Source organism: Osmerus mordax, unplaced genomic scaffold (assembly GCF_038355195.1).
Source record: "Osmerus mordax isolate fOsmMor3 unplaced genomic scaffold, fOsmMor3.pri Scaffold_252, whole genome shotgun sequence".
NCBI lineage: Eukaryota > Metazoa > Chordata > Actinopteri > Osmeriformes > Osmeridae > Osmerus > Osmerus mordax.
Window position 1 is genome coordinate 506 of NW_027120564.1, and position 17,516 is coordinate 18,021.

The following is a 17,516-nucleotide window of genomic DNA, read 5'->3' on the forward strand; positions in this document are numbered from 1 at the left end:
GTGTTCAGACTGTACAGGCAGTGTTGACAGCAAGCATTGCTGAGAGCAGTTAGTTAGTATGTTCTTCCAAGTACAGCTGTGACACCCACTCTTAGAAGCATGCTGAGTGACAAGCCACTACCGGCAGGTTGGATAAGAGAGTGAGGGCAGCAGTCAGTCAGTCGCATACAGTACTGTACCTCTACTTAGACCTGAGCTAGGAGAGAGAGGGACGAGACACATGGAGAGAAAACAGAGAGAGAGAGAAGAAGAGAGAGAGAGAGAGAGAGAGAGCGAGAGAGAGAGAGAAGAAGAGGGAGGGGGAGAAGAAGAGAGATAGAAAGTGGAAAGAGGAACAATGGAGAAAAAGAGAGAAAGAGCGAGAGAGAAAGTGGGGAGAGGAAATTTGAGAGAGAGAGAGAGAGAGAGAGGGAGGGAGAGAAGGGACACACAGGGAACCAAGAAACGGCAAAACAGACTGACACGCTACAACTCCACGAGGAACGTCTTCGCTGAGGCGACGAGACACAGGTAGCGAGATGACGGGCAGGGAGGGGTGGGAGGGGGTCGTTTAGCAGGGTCCAGGTGTGCCAGAACAGGAAGGCGAGAGGGACAGCTGGTCTACAACTACCCGTGGGGAAAACCCTACGAGGTTGCGCCGCTCCAAAACTCCCCACAGGGAGAAAGAGACAAGAGCGCAAAGGAGGCTTTGCACGTAAATCAGCGGGGGGGGGCGGGTTGGGGGAAGCGTTAAAAGCGTAGACTAAAAGAGGGGGGGGGGAACGTAAGAGGGGGGGGGGGGATTGTGTCGGGGGGGGGGGGGGGGGGGACAGGGGGCGGGCGCTCTCACCACGGAGTTGTACTGCGTCTCACAGTAGGACCTTACTGTGAACTCCATGTCCTCCTCCTCCTTCTCCTTGGGCGGCTTCTCAGGCTCCTCCTCCTCCTTCTCCTGCAGGTAGGCCTCCTGGTCCTGGGGCATGTAGGACATCTCGTCCTTGTTCTTGAACTCCAGGCTGAGGATGGAGGGGGGCAGGAGCAGGCCCAGGATCACCTGCGCAGGAGGGGGGGGGGGGGGGGGGGGGGGTTAGGATGGGCCGCCACGCGCGCACACGGGCGCACGCGCCACACGCAGGGCGGGAAAACACGTCCGCGCGCTTGGAAAAGAGGAAACGGACACACAGAAAAGGAAGCTGGAGCACGAGCGCGCGCGCAGGAGAGGAAACACGCACGCGCGCTCCCACGTACACGCGCGACCTGCACCGGGCACGCCGGGGGGGCAGAAGCCGTCTGACGCAGAGGCGACGAGCGCGCTCCTCTCGGATTCAATTAAAAAGGCATTAGTCCAGACAGCTCGCCATGTTCGCAGCATCCGAGAGATGAAAGGCGCACGCACTCGGCAGATAAAGGACGTCGCTTTCCTCTTCAACTGCACAAAGACAAACAGAGGGATCCCTCCCGTAGATCAGGGACAATACGTATGGGGGGACTTGGGGGGAGGGGGGGAGTGTGTCTTATCATTATCACACGTAAATACTTTAGATATCTCCCCCGACGATGACGCACTAGACTTGCACATGAAATGAATGGCTTCTTAACCAGGTAGACGGGTACTTTATTCGAGGGGAAATTGCGGTGCGCTGGATTGCTGTTCTTTCTCTAGTGCCAGACTCGAATCGCGGAGCACGGAGGCCAATATTAGGCACCCACCTGATCATTCTGTTGTACCACACACTGCGTGACAACTGAGATCGGGGGCCGCTCCGAATCAGACGGCTTCTCTCCTCGACATCCCGTCCAACTCACTCGAATTTCACCTCTGTCTTGTTAAACGTACGTGTCGGTTTCAGGTTGCTTGTCAATTGGATTAGGTTCACCTGTGTACAGTTGTTTGTGTGTACATATCACCCTTTCTGTGGTCTACCTTTTGCGAGATCCTATCTAGTTTAGTCGGATCATGTAGAAGTCCCTTCTGCGGTCTGTGCTTTGATAATGTGTCTGTCTGTAGATTAAAATGCCCCTGCACTTGGCAAAAAAAGTTTCACTATCAATTGGTATACCATAAATATATTGAGCGTGTCACAAAAGGAAATGCTTTGGAATACTTCGGGTCCAACCTGGATTGGTTCATTTGGTTGCTGGACAGCCCTTGTGGAGAAATCCTAAAATTAATGCAACGTCGCCGATTGAGTAAGCGACTGAGCAGTCTATCGTGAATGAACAGTACTGCCGACAGTACATCTTTCCTTTTTCTTTTTTTAAACTCGGGCTCAGAGCTTGGGAAGTGTGTTTGAACACCTGTGTGTGTGTGTGTGTGTGTGTGCACTTGTGAGGATTGTAGGTCATCAGTGCGTGCGTGTGTGTGTGTGCGCGCGCGCTCGCTGACTGATCACACCCTCGGGGCATGCGCCTGTTTGTTCTACTCGTTTCTGCTCCAGTGAGCCTGTCTCACAGCCAGCTCCGTCACACCTGCATTCCCTCCTCTGTCAGAGCAGACCCACTCCAGGCAAACCCCACCACCAGAGCCCCCCCGACTCTCCTCCACCCCTACGCTGCAGGCCCCAGCCCCCCAGGCCCTGGGTCCCCATCACACCCCTGGTCCTGGAACAGCTGAACGTGGGTAACCTCCCATGCACTGAGCGGCTGTTTCCTGTCAAGTAGGAGCCAACTTCCTGGTTAGCCCACTTGCAGGGCTGATGGATTGCCCGGCTTCTAACCGTGGTAAACAAACACCCTAACCACCCAGCGATGTGAGGGACCCCCCATCTCCGATTCATGACGCTGTCGAACCATCACCGCAGCGCAGGACGAACGCACTGTCCCGTTTGTGTGTGTGTGTTGGGTGTGAGCGAGCGAGCGAGAGAGAGAGAGATAAGCGCTGAATTAGTTAACATTCACCACATATAAGGTCAGTGTTATTTCTAGATTCCGAATTGAAAAAAGAGCTCTCCCTCTAGGAGGGGGTCTAGTCTGGATCTGCTCGTCCAGACCACTCCCCCCTCCCTCCCAGCTCTCACTCCCTGCACCTCACCCCCCCCCCCCCCCCCCCCCCCCCCCAAGGCGGGGTGCGTGGCGGGCCTGACCTTCAGCCCGGAGTTCTTGCGCATGCGCAGGCGGCCCATCCACATGTCGGTGAGCAGCATCTGGCTGCAGGTGTGGGCGATGAAGTCGCGGTGCTTGGCCGCCACGGCCAGCTGCAGGCACGTGGCGTTGCTCCAGTTCTTCAGCTCGTAGGTCAGCAGCTTCATGGCCATCTGCTCGTCCTGCTTGTACGACTGGTCCAGGAGCTCCACAGCCAGCTGGGCAAACTCCCTGGAGAACAGCCAACACACGGTTACCCTCCCCTACCCTGGAAACGTCTATGGTATGTGTGAGAGAAAAGAAAAACGTCAATAATATCCGCGAAACGTAGGGCCGCTGAGGCGTGGAATCGTAACCGAGGGCTGCTCTAATGTCTCGAGGGAAACAAACAGAAGTGGAAGGTGGGTGATGCCGTTGGCGTGGATTGTGCGCGTTCGCGTGCGCGACACGTGCTTTCTCACGCGCTCGAGCGTCGTCCTTCGAGCGCCGCTCGTCTCGTGCGGATCCGGATGTGAAGATCTCCCGATCTATGTGTGTCACGCACGCCCTCTGAGACCCGTGTGGTGCATCTTAAACAGGTCAGGCTAGGGGGGGGGGGTTGGGGGTTGGGGGGTGTCAGACGCTGGTGTACCCCAGACGTCCGCCACAAGTCCCCGCGTGAATCATTTAGCGGGACACTTTCCATGAAATGTGTTCGGCTCAGCCCAGAAAGATTCCCCCCCACCTCCCTCTTCTCTGAGGGCGTGTTTGGATTCCAGGCAGCCGGTGGTGGTGGTGAGGGTGAGGGGGGGTGGGGGGTTGGGCTGCCTCGTGCTGATCAGGGGCAGAGAGGAGGGGGGGGGGGTGTGGACACTGTGGCTGTGGCTCCCCCGAAACAGTTTGACCAGCTAATGACATCCTCAAACTCAAATATATTTAACCCACATACTTTGCAGGGCGTGTTGGATACAAACAATCTCCCTGGCATGGCTGTTAGAAACGTGTGTATGTCTGTGCGTGTCTGTGCGTGTCTGTGTGTGTGTGTGTCTCTGTGTGTGTGTGTCTGTGTGTATGTGTGTGTCTCTGTGTGTGTGTGTCTGTGTGTGTATGTGTGTCTCTGTGTGTGTGTGTGTCTCTGTGTGTTTCTCTGTGTGTGTGTGTCGTCTCCCAGCCCACCTGGAGTTGTGGTTGAGCTCCTGCGAGATGTCGTCCACCATGTCGTTCTCCGACGCCTCATGGGCCATGGCCTTGCACAGCTTGCAGGCCACCAGGGCTTTAGCCATGGCCTCCTCGCCGTGCTGCCAGAAGAACAGCGCCATCTTCTGCCTCTTCATCAGCACGGCCCACACCATCAGCTCGTGGAAGGGGAAGGGGAAGTGGTTGATCTCCGGGTCGTCCAGGTCGATGTCCACCTCCTCCTCGCGCTTGCGCGTGGTCTTCTGGCGCCCGCGCCGGATCGGCATGTCGTCCTAACGCCGCGCACCCCACACCCCCGCCCCCCAGCGCCAGGCCAGACAAGACGAGAGCAGAACAATGGATGGTTAATGCAGTCTGAGTGCTAGGGGAAGGGGGGGGGGGGGTGCTAGGCCTCCTCTGGGCTGGTGGGAGGCCGGCTGGGCTGGGCTGGTAATCACTTTCTTCACGGGGGCTCGGTCTCTGATAGGCCAGGGGTGCAGAGTGTCTCTATGGCCCTCTCTAATGGAGCCCTATTGATCTGCCCCTGCTGTCACACTGGCAGGTTCGCTTCTACTGGAAACGGCTCCCATTTTGAGGAGACGTCAACTATGGCTGTTTCTGCTCCTGGTCTCTCAGACTGGTTTCACACACGATATGCAGACATTCAGACATGGAGTTTTTTTCCTACTACAACTCTGTAAATAAGTACTATTTAAACATGGGACAATGATACGCTTCGGGGGGGTGGGGGAGGGGAATGTGACAGAAAACATCTATCCAGACCTGCGAGAGTTTTTTGTTGTTGTAGCGTAATGACTGCGTCAGAAGGACAGTTGCAGCGGACAGACAAACGGACATGCTTGAAAGACAGCAGGACGGACAGACACACAGACAGCGACATGCAGAGACAGGCTCTCTATCCATCATCAAGAACTGATGAGGCTTACGTCAAAATCGTTACGTGCATTGCCTTTATGACGCCGCCTATTGAGCGACGATCAAAATGCGCTGGCGGACACGACGTTGTCGCTCAGTAGGAGGTGTCATAAAGTCTACTAGAAACATTTCACCGGGGGTGTCATGTTTTGCTATCGGTACCAGCAGACAGAACCAAAACAGTGACAGAATCGTAGCCAAGGATGTTTCCGGCACTTACCTCCATCCCCAGCAGTTTCAGGGCTTTGGGCTGGAAAAGCGACAGAAATATGATCATACAGAAATGGAACCGGAGGGATCCCCTCACTGTACAGCAATGCACGCACACAGACACGCGCACGCACACAAGCGCACACATAGGCAAACAGACAAACAAACGAAAAACGCCGCCGCACAGTTCTTTTTCGAGACAAATAATCCCCCCCCCCTTGTTTCTGTCACCGGAGAAGTGTTTGTTTAGATCTAGACCTATAACTACCTTTTCATCTTGCTAGAGAAACAGTTCTTTGAAAACATCAACAGTCACCTGTGTTTTTCTGTTTATGCGTGTGGTGGGGGGGTGGGGGGGGGTTTAAGTTGAGGGCTGTGCAAAGCGAGTTGCTCAGTGGCGTACCAAAGCAGGCCGAGTGTGAATTATGCGTTCGTGAGCCGTCATGTGAGCAGGGTAAAAATAACTCTCCTCTTGTGGGGGGGGATGTCTAATTTCTGCATCAACTTCGGGCCTTTGTTCCTACGCTCACCCAGTGCGCATGTGCATCGTGCGCTCGAACGTACAGTGCGGAAACGCGTGCAAGGGTACGCGCGTGCGCGGGGGAACCCGCGAGTCCTACGTTGGTGCGCGTGCGTCGATGTTCGCGACGCGTCTCCGATTCGACTTAAGATCGAGGAGAGTTGCAAAACCCTGCCAAAGCAGATCCCAGACCAGCTGCATCCCTCTCCTTTAAAAGCACACACGATCTGTCCCCTCTCTCTATCCTCTCTTCAGCTTCTCGTTTGATCGGTTTCTCGCTACCTCACTCCCCAAACTTAGGTGAAAGCAAACGCACACACACACACACACACACAAATGCTCACACGCACCGACACTCTCCCACACACACTCAGCCACACAGACAAATGTTCACACGCTCACACACAGATATAAAGCAGTTGAGTCGAGCAGTATGTTCAAAATGCTACAGAAAATGTGATTTCTAGCACACACTGGAGTGTGGTGCGGTGAAGAGCAGAGAGGAAAACCCTGCCTTCCCGTCGACCGAGAACAACTCATATTATAAATAACAGATTAACAGATTATATCAATACCAAATGAGTCATGAGTCATGAGTCTTTTCTCCTATACTGCTCGATCCAAGCGTATGACAAGCCTTCACATCGACTAAGGCCTAAAAAGAAGCTGGACAGAACCCACTTCTGTCCGTCAGTCAGACGGAGTTCGTCCCAAAAGCTCATTCCCACGCCTGCACCCCGCAGGGCCGCCCACATGTTCATTCCAAACAGCCCCGCTCGCACGTAAAAACACAGAAGCACATGCTACTAGCATAAGCCTTAGATGACGGTTGTAGATGTGGTCTGCGACTCACTCTTTTGGGCCCGAAGAGGTTGTGATACAGCGTCCTGAACCTCTTCCGGGTGTAGTTGCATCGGTAAGCTCCGCCCATCAGGTACTCGATGACCAATCCAATGTCGATGAGGCTGATTCGGTAATCCGGGGGCAGGTTACCCTGGAAACGGAGAAGTCGGTCAGACGTCAAACAAGCGTGTGACACCCCCCCCCCCCCCCTCCCCTCCCCCCTGGTCACAATCCAGCACAACGGTTAAAGGTTAAAGGAAGAGGCATCCAAAAAAATAAATACGAGAAGTTGGATCGACACAATCGAAATCATACACTCGCACTGGACAGATCCACATCAACAGTTGTTGTGCTATGAAAGAATACGGGGATGAGCTGATTCACCTTGAAGTAGATCCAACTGAACCCTGGATATTCTTGCTTGGAAAGAACACACAAGGTCAGTGAGTATACAACACGCAGGGGGGGGGGGGGCGGGAGGGGGGGGGTAGGGGGTTGGGGGGGGAACACACCAACCCTCTGATAAGATCAACAGATCCCGTCTGACAACCAGGACTCCTGTCTGACCCGCAGGCCACGGGGCAGGTTTCCAAGAGTTCGTCAGGCTTAAAAAATCTGCGTGAGTCGGTCCAACCAACGCTGGGCCGACTTCAATTCTTTCTTTAGTGAAGTGGCAATTTGGGGGGTGGGGGTGTTTTTCATCATTCAATTGGCACGTCGACCGACGAGCGCCGGGGCGGACGTCAACTTCTGCTCTTTGAGGGTCAAGGAGGATGATGGGATAGGGGGGAGGAGGGGGGGGGGTGTGTGTGGACCGAACAGAAAGAGGACGAAGGAGACGGCTCTCGAGGAACGTTTACTGAGGGGGAGCGCGGGGGGGGGGGGAAAAGCAGGAAACAATTCTCCGTTTGCCTGATTGCTCCGTCCTCATTGGCATCGCCGTGGATAATGAGATCTTATCTTCGTATCAGAGGTTTCGTGCGAGAGGAGAGAGAGAAGAGATAGAGATATAGATAGTGAGCAATAGCCGCAATTGAAACAAAAGGGAGATCGAAGCGCTGACGACAAGATGTTCTCTCTCAGAGGCAAGAGCGAGGAGGCTGTTGTCCTCACCGCCATCATCTTTGGCAGCCCTCCAGATTGACGCAAGAGCTCCGATCCTATCCCAGCCAATACAGCGAGCCCGTGAGGATCGGAACCCCCTATGGTTCCCTTTCAGTTGAGCCAATTAGCACACATCTACATCACCCCGAATCCCGACCCCCCACCACACTCTCAGATCAATGGAACTAGGAAGCTCTCCATCTCATTTCCTCAAAGTGGCTGCAATTTGTTGCCCGTTATCCCGTCTGAAAGCCCTCTGAACTCCCCTCTCGAAGGCAACGCTTTGAAGTGACTCTAAAAAGCTGAATTGCGCTTTTGTCTGTTCGCACACTGTTCCTATGGAGAAAACCAGTGTTGACATTCTGCTGTGCAGTGCATGGTTCTGCCTCACAGGTTACTCAGCCTGACCGAATCAACAGCTTAACCACGGCAACCAGGGGATCGCTGAGTGCAAACTACACCCAAAAACTACTTGGAAAACCTAACCCCTAGCCTTATACTCTCCCCACTGCTCCATAAACTAGGTGTCGCTTCCTAGCTGCAGAACTACGTTCTCAAACGAAGTTCTACGCTCTCAAACTTTCATTTGAATTCAGATAAATACTGTACACAGGAACAGTACATTCTGTGTTATAACCAGAACTCGTCATTTACAGTAACATCAACTGTAAAATGCCATACAAACTACACACACAATACATACTACCTTACTTGCCACAAAAGAGAGAAAGATTTGTTGTATTTTTTTTGAGGAACATCTAGGGTCTATGTTTGGTGTCAAATGTTAAGTCGAAGGAGGGTTGCCCCAAAACCTGCCTTGGTCTACGTAGGCCAATCGACATAATGATCAAATAAACAGCCCTTTGAACTCAACAAACGGTAGTAACAAATTGGTTTTGGAGATCAAAATAGCATCACCGGCACACATCTTGGTTTTTTTACTCCAGAGAGAGAACAAGGAGACAGACAAACAGGGGAAGCTGGTCGACCGTGTCTAGCTGGTCTCGCTAAAGCGCTGCACTCTACCGCCGGGCACAGTAACACTAAATACACACCACACACACACGCACAGCTACTGCTACTCCTGTACACAGCAGAGCAAGACAAGGAATGGGCAGCTCACACAGATTTCGAGAAGCCAAGATAGCCATGCATTGAGATGTGTTCCAATATGGGTTTGCGTGTGCGGTACGGAACCAAGGACCTAGTCTTGGTTGACGGGACCTGTGCGTAACATCCGTGTAGCGCGTGTGTCTAGTTTGATCTGAAACGTGTGGGAGTCAGGTGGCTGAGCCAGTTAGGGAGTGAGGGAGGTTAGGGAATCGGGCCAGTAATCAGAAGGTTGTTGGTTCGATTCCCCGCCGTGCAAAATGAAGTTGTGTCCTTGGGCAAGGCACTTCACCCTACTTGCCTCTGGGGAATGTCCCTGTACTTACTGTAAGTCGCTCTGGATAAGAGCGTCTGCTAAATGACTAAAAGTAAATGTATATGTCCCGTTCACCCTGCTCTCAGAGAGGAATGAAGGACTTGTACAGTTCAATGAATGTGCCCCTACAGGGATGTTCTGTAAACCTGCTAATCAGCCACACTCAAACTAATGACACGTCTAATTATTCATGATTAGAGGCTGCCATTAGTCTCTCCCTAGACCTGAAGAAAGGGCTTCATTTAACTTCCCCCAGACATACGTAATGTGTGGTCCGTCGGTTGCATAACAACATGTCGTCAGTGACTATAGGCAGCAGAGGAGCAATAGGTAAGCTCTGCATTGGATGACGTTGATATTACATTGTACATTCAATGTTATTAGTGATAAAATAGAATTGGTGTCAGGTGTCTTGGATTGTGATGGACCAGGATCAGAGAGCTACATCGTTGGCATAGCAGGACACAGACCGACAGAGAGGGAGGGAGGAGAGGAGAGTGTCGGAGACGGACCAACGGCGTAAAAGCTGTCGCCGGGGGGGCGACGTTTCACGTCAAACGACTCGTACACAATCATGACTGCGACAAGACACCCGGTCGGGTGTGCTCTCCAGTGTGGAGTCGTTTGTCAAATGTGGCTGCCCTGGACTCAGGCTGGAAGTAATTTGAGGCGAAAGCCTAGTAGTGAGTGTGTACAGAGACTGAGGGAGGGATGGTGGGAGAGAGAGAGAGAGAGGGGGGGGGTGGAGGGGAAGGGAGAGAGAGAGGGGGGGAGAGAGACGTAGACAGCTCTACACAGCCACGGCAGCCCTGTAACTCCAGCTGAAAGGGAAAAGCGGGCGCCTATGTGCCGTCACCGGCATCTAACGACAGGCACGCCTGCTAACGGCACAGACTCTGCACACCGAAACGAAGACAAATCAAATGAAAAAGGAACAGGCTACCTTTGCAAAAAGGCACTCAAGCCAAAGGTCTACGCAGTCCCAAACACACACACGCACACACACTTACTGTGCACACACGGAGATGGGCATACCTTTTTGACATCTCGCACCAGATGGGAGAGTGTGTTGGATGGTCCATGTCTCTAAAAGAACACAATGGGAGGGGGGGAGGGGGGGCAGGCATAAGTACATTGGTAGCATGGTAGGAAGTGGAATTTAAAAAAAGTATTTTGTACTTTATTGTGACAGGTATGAATATGTGTCTTTAAGTTGCAGTAAATGTGTCTGGTATTACACATGAAGTACACATGAGGCAAGTACTGTATGGTGTGTGTGTGTGTGTGTGTATGTGTGTGTGGTGTGTGTGTGTGCGTTGCCAGGCAGCAGTACCGTGTTGTACAGCTCCTCCAGCCGGGACAAGGTGAGGAAGCGGTGCATGCTGACTCCGTTCTCAATCAGCAGCTTGACAAAGTCCACTCTGTCAAGGACCAGAGCATCCAGCATGGACTGTTCTAGAGAACCCACCTACACACACACACATTTACATTTAGTCATTTAGCAGACGCTCTTATCCAGAGCGACTTACAGTAAGTACAGGGACATTCCCCCCGAGGCAAGTAGGGTGAAGTGCCTTGCCCAAGGACACAACGTAAGTTGGCAGGACCGGGAATCGAACTGGCAACCTTCAGATTACTAGCCCAACTCCCTCACCGCTCAGCCATCTGACTCCCTAACCACACCATAAACACCACACGGAAATCCTCATCAAATCGAACCTTGTATGGCGCCTTGCTCTGATGTGATCCATCGGTCTATATTCGACACAAACCAAACTACTGCCAAGCAACTACCAACCACCATCCTAATAAGAGATGTTTTCCCAAGGAGATATTCTATGTGTGTGTCAGGTGCTGAGGTGGGGGTGGGGGTGGGGCTGGCTCTTACAGGCCACTGCTGTCCGTAGATGAAGATCTGACTGCGGGCGATGTCCACTCTGTTCCATGCCAAGGCTAAACTCAGCTGGTCTGGAGCTGACGCATTGGCCCCTGTCAGAGAGAGAGGGGGAGGGAGGAAAGGAGAGAGGGAGAGAGAGATATAAAGAAAGAAATAAGGAGATAGATGAGAGAAGAGTGGGGAGAGAGGGGGGGGGAGAGAGAGGGTGAGTGAAACAGGGAGTGAGACCACGAAGAAAAAGAGAGATCAACAGTTGCATGTCTGACAAGCACGCCATATTGGTTACACCCCTCCCATCAGTTCAGAACAATATGTCTAGGGATTAGACAAGCTGGGGGCTGGAATCTTTAACCAGCAAAAACAGAAACTAGGTTTTACAATCTGCTCCTTCCCCCAGACTCATTTGTCTCCCTTCCCTCCTTGGCACGCTTGTCCTTTCTCTACGCTTTCAGCTCGGAGACATTTGTCACACCCCGTGTGATGAATGAGTTAGTAAGGAACACTCTTCAGCGACAGGGACTTCATAAGAGGAGTCTATGCAGGGCGCACTGCGTGATGGCTGGGCCGAGGCCTGTGGAGAAGGAGAAGTATTACCGGGTCTTAGTAATGAAAGTGTTGACAGGGCTCAGTAATGAGTTGCACTCCGGTGTAACAGGCCTGTAATAGAGTGGTGTGTATTTAAAAAGGGCGGGGGGGGGGGGGGGGGGGCGTTTTAAATAACCCTCAGCCCCCTGACAGATCAACATCCACTAAAGTTCATGGGTGACATTCACTGGCCATGGACTCCTTCAGACATGTTCCAATTACCACAGCCATCTCTTTACCGACCTCCTCGGAGCCATGCCTCTGGACATCCTGTTCCTTTTCTCATTATTGCCTCTTCCCTCTCTCTCTCTCTCTCTCTCTCTCTCTCTCTCTCTCTCTCTCTCTCTCTCTCTCTCTCTCTCTCTCTCTCTCTCTCTCTCTCTCTCTCTCTCTGTCTTGTCTCTCTACCTCTCCCTTAACCCCTTCTGTCCGCCTCTAATCTGCCCTCGCTCTTTCTCTATCAAGTCCACAATATACAAAGGGAATGGCAAAGAGAGAGTGTGTTGTAGAGAGAGAGAGAGAGAGCGGTGAGGTGAAAGAGAGAGACTCCTGCATCTACACGTACTGTCACTCATGAATTATGGAGGAGCTGTCTCAGGGTTGGAGCGGAACGCAGCCAATAAGCTACTGTGTATTCTGAAAAAGGCCCCTGAGGATCCCTGCAGCACACACACACACACACACACACACAGGAGTCACTCCCCCCGCCTTCAATAGATGAGTCCAGTTAAATAAGAAATCGAAGCGATGGATTGGAAGGGGGGGGGGATGGGGGATGGGGGTTGGGGGGGGGGGGGGGGGGCAATCGAACTACACAAAAACGGCTCACTTTCGCATCCACCGAATTAGGTGTTGGGTAGGTAGCCCTTATGTTGGCGTAGATGTGTTGTCAGATGATTGTAGATGTGCTCCAGGGCTGCTAGCTGATAGCACTGGAGTGGATGATTGTTTACAAGGTTTTCTCGGGGAAAAATCAACCACAACCCGTATGTAAACAACATTGTTTGTATCGTGTGTTTGAAGACTGGAGACTAGTCAAAGAGAGAACTGTGCGCTGAGCCAAATTAAGTGTGTGTGTGTGTGTGTGTGCGTGTGAGTTTGTGTGCGTGTGTGTTCCTCTTTCTTGCCTGACTGTATGCTTTTAGTGGATCAGTAATGGGGACAGGGAGAGGGAACTTGGTAGGGGAGGGAGAATATATCAGACACAAGCCTTTTGAACTACCAGAGAGAATTCCCTTTGGGGGGTTAGTAAACTGGAGCCCATAAAGCACATAAAGGCTCTTTCTCACACACACACACACAAACAAGCGCACGTGAGCAAACATCGGTGTGCGAGAGAGCGTGAACGCACACATACGCACACCCATGGAAGGGGCGGAGATCCCTCCACAGACACACGCTTACCTTTCAGCAGCGCGGTGAGGATGGCCAGATCGATGTCCTGGTGACCCTCAGACCCCATACGAAATACTGTTATCTGAGAGAGAGACAGAGAGAGAGAGATGGAGATAGAGAGAGGGAAATAGAGAGAGGGAGAGAGAGTAAGGCGAGAGGATAAGAGAGAGGGAAAGCAAGGGAGAGGGAGACAAAGAGAGAGGGAGAGAAAGAGAGAGCGTGAAAGTGAAAGAGAGATGGAGAAAAGAAAATAGAGAGAGAGGAGAGAGGAAAAAAGAGAGGCCAAGACAGAGATGGAGAGAGAAGGAGAGCGGAGAGAGAGAGAGAGAGAGAGAGAGAGAGAGAGAGAGAGAGAGAGAGAGAGAGAGAGAGAGGGAATACACCGTCACACATCCTTCTATCATTTCACGAGACGTCATCGTAACTGGCCGGCTCCTTCGTTTCGTTGCTCTGTGAATGAATACACCGAGGCTTCCAGTGTCGAGTCTTTCATTCACCTTGTAACTATTCCCACTGTACGGGGGATTATACAGGAGGCAGATCTGAAGTGGAGCTTAGAGGAGAGGAAAGGAGAAGTGAGGAAGAGAGGACAGGGGTGGAAGGGAGAAGAAGAGGAGGATAGACCCGAGACATCATTCTTCCGGCTCCCTTTGGCAAGGGTCCGATAAAGACCCCCCCCCCCAGCTGCACACGCTCAGTGGGCTCCCAGCAGGGAGCAAGTGAAGGAGCAGCGGGCGAGAGGCGGCGAAGAGGAGAGGCGGAGGCATGAACCTGACACGGCACCGCAGCACCGGGAGGAGCTTTGGGACGGAGCTGCACAGCGCACAGAGGATAGGAGAGAGCGACGTAGAGAGAGAGAGGGGGAGAATAGGATGGAGAGAGAGAGAGAGAGAGGGGGGGGGGTGGAGGAAGAGAGAGAGAGAGCGAGGGAGGAGGAGGAAAAGCCGAGGGAGGGCGAAAGGAGGGAGGAACGCTGCAGGTCCTGCACATTTGTTTTTGTCGCATGGCGACACGCGCGCGTGCGCGAAGGGCACCTTGACGAGCCACACGCGAGAGACGCGCGTTCCGTACGCATGTTGCGGAACCCCCGGCCCCGGGGTCGTAAAACCATCGCTCTAATGCCTCCGTCCCACTCTCCCTCCTCCTCCCCCCATCACATATCCAGAGCCATCTACCCCATACATTTGGCTGAGCGTCAGGATCTTAGCTAGCCTACCTCCCCCCCCCCCCCCCCCACCATTCTCACCATCCCTTTAAACCTCTCGAGGCTCCATACAAACCCATTTTACACATAAAAATGGGGAGTGGGGGGGGGGGATAATTCAATTGAATAATTCAGCGGAGGTGATTCATCTCCAGATGTATTATTTTGGCGCTGGCACAAGGTGACGGCTGTTGTCCCTCCAGAATTGGTCCGTGTTCTCCGGGGGCGGCGAGATGATTTAAGACCTCGCGTGCCCCTTTCGAGTGTGTGGTAGCATTCCTAATTGAGAGTGAGTGTGTGTGGGGGGGGGGGGGAACTCGGTAGCTAGGTGTGTATATGCATGTAATTGAAAAGCCTTTCTCCAGGTGGAACTGCAGAGTAAATGGGATGTGATGGTATCGGTCCAGGTCTTCATCGCCTGCATGTGGACAGATTGAACGATTACCGCAGAGCGGGTGTGTGTCTGGTAGGAAATGTGTTTGTTTGTATCTGTGTGTTGGAGTGTGTGTGAACCTGGATGTGTGCGCGTGTGAGAGTGATGAAAAGATAGTGGGCAGAGGTGGATTGAGCAATGACTGTTTATTGATGACCTTGTGTGCGCGTGTTTGTGTATGTGAGAGTGTGTGTGTGAGTGTGTGTGGCAGGCTGTGGCCAGTATACAGGGGCTCTTTCCTGCACCGCCAATTCAGCATGAAACACGAAGAATCAGCCATATACACAACAAATGAATCATTTCATCACTGTGTGCATATTTACATGTGTGCGTGTGTTTGTGTTTAAGAGGGCAGGAACTCTTTTCGAAAGGTTAATGTATACCAGGCTGCAAGGCAAACAAGGTCTACATCACATCATGATTACACAATCAATGTCTGTTTGTGTGTGCGCATATGTGCGTGTGTGTGCATGGAGCTCTGACCTTTATGCCACACAATCAGTCCAGTGCTGGCCGCTTTGACACCGGACTAATCACGACTATTAAGATCCGCAGACTGAGAATTCCCCCGCCCCTGCCCCCGCCTTGCATAAACACAGAGCCCCCCAAACCCCCCCACCCCATCCCTCCCTCCCTCCCTCCTTCCCCCCGCTCCAGCTCCCCTCCCTCCTCCCTCCCTCCCTCCCTCCCTCCCTCCCTCCCTCCCTCCCTCCCCTCCCTCCCTCCCTCCCTCCTCCCTCCCTCCCTCCCTCCCTCCCTCCCTCCCTCCCTCCCTCCCCTCACTCACTCACTCACTCCCTCCCTCCCTCCCTCCCTCCCCCAGACAGTAATGATGATAGATTCTGGGGGGGGGGGGAGATGGAGCCAAGGAGGATGATCATATGCAGCTAAAGCGATTGTACTGTGGCTTGCCCCATCCCCAAGGTGACCCTGCAGAGCTACGCTAGTTAGCATGGCCCGGGCTAGCCCATGGTCGATGGATTGCTCCATCTCAGGGGGATTTCAGGGGGGTTTAGAGGGCTTCGGGTGAGTAAATGCTGGGATATAAATGAGCAATGTCCACCCCAGGCACCCAGCCTTCAGTACATGCAGTAACCCGCTGGGAGAGCCAGGCCAGAGTGCTGCTTTGCTACTTTAAGCAGTACATGTGTACTTTTCGGCGCCATCTCCATGTTTGTTGGCAGAGCTGATGGCAGAGCCGGCGATATTTATGAGACGTGCCGGCGATATTTATGAGACGTTCCATCACGTGCGCTGAGCAAGGCGCGGCGGTCTGTCGTCCTCGTTGCTGACACGTGTCACTTCAAAATGGCTGGAGAGAGGGGAGGCTGGAGAGAGAGGAGGGGGCTTATACGTTTGTCCATCCCTCTCTACTGCACCGGGTGGAAATAGGCAAAGGGAGAAAGGGTGGAGAATAACAAGGGGGAAGGACAGAGAGAGAGACGGAGCGAGAGAAAGAGAGGGAGAGGGGCGGGATGGAGAGAAAGAGGGAGAAGAGAGGGAGAGAAAGAGAGCGTGACAGAGAAAGTGTGAGAGAGAACGAGAGAGAGAAGATGAGGGAGAGGGAGGGAGAGGGAGGGACAGAGAGAGAGAGAGAGCGAAAGGATTCCTCTTGATCATGTGTTAGTGCATATTAAAACTCTCGATGTGCTCCCGGATCAAGAGATATTCTTCACGCCCAAGTGGCTGGAGCGGATTGGAAGGCATTCATCTTCATTTAGTAGGAAAAGGTTCCCGCTGCACACACACACACACACACACTTCCTGTGGAAAACCCTGCACTCCAAATCTCCTGTCACTCACCACCAGGAATGGCCCGGTATATTGCAGAAGCTAATTATGTCAAATCTGGCAACCTCTCAATCTGTCTGCATGTCTGCCTGCCTGCACACCTTTCTATCACTCGATTGGCACACTGCCTATATGTGTGCCCATAGGACTTGGCTTTCTTGATGCAACATAACACCATTCCCCGTAACAAAGACAGGCTGAAAACATCACCAGGAGTAGAAACGGTGGCAGACCAGTCTGGAGACAACCATAAAAAAAATTGCCCCCCCCTCATTGTTCTTTCTTATCTTCTTAGCTCCTCCCGTGCTTGTCCTTGTGAGCGAGGCAGGGGAACATATCGCACTCGCGGTTCATCTTCAATCGTTAATGGGAATTAAACATATAAGACTTATTCGGCTCTGAATTATTCATCTGAGAAGGCTGCTAGGACACTTATCCCACGCGCGCACACACACACGCGCACGCACACACACACACGGGAGGAGGGGGAGGAGGGGGAGTTTCTTCTCCCTGGTGGGGCTGTGCTCCTCTGGTATCATAGTTGCGACAGAAAATACATTTCACATTTACATTTACATTTAGTCATTTAGCAGACGCTCTTATCCAGAGCGACTTACAGTAAGTACAGGGACATTCCCCCGAGGCAAGTAGGATGAAGTGCCTTGCCTAAGGACACAACGTCAGTTGGCATGACCGGGAATCGAACTGGCAACCTTCTGGCAAATTACTAGCCCGATTCCCTCACCGCTCAGCCACCTGACTCCCCATAAAATAACCCCCCCAGCACAACTGCAGCATAGCACAGCGATGGGGTTGGGCATCGTATCAACAGGCGCATAGCGGGAGGAAGTTGGTCCGTCTTCTTTCCTGGCTCTTTCGCTGCTTTTGCAAGTGTCAAACACAAAGGTCTGGCTCCTGTGGCCCTAGGTCTGCGAAGGGCAGGTCAGTCGTGACTAA

At 52.8% G+C, this 17,516-nt stretch overlaps 1 protein-coding gene across 1 annotated transcript; it reads right to left on the reverse strand.

Moving 5' to 3' along the window:
- Window positions 1-829: 829 nt before the first annotated feature.
- LOC136939587 (transient receptor potential cation channel subfamily M member 3-like) lies at window positions 830-13,213 on the reverse strand (the record flags this gene model as incomplete). The annotated part of the gene is made up of 8 exons (XM_067232182.1): window positions 830-1,033; window positions 3,063-3,291; window positions 4,216-4,508; window positions 6,735-6,875; window positions 10,290-10,340; window positions 10,642-10,722; window positions 11,143-11,243; window positions 13,141-13,213. Coding segments are annotated over 8 exons (1,173 nt in total), but the record flags the coding sequence as incomplete, so codon positions are not given.
- Window positions 13,214-17,516: the final 4,303 nt, after the last annotated feature.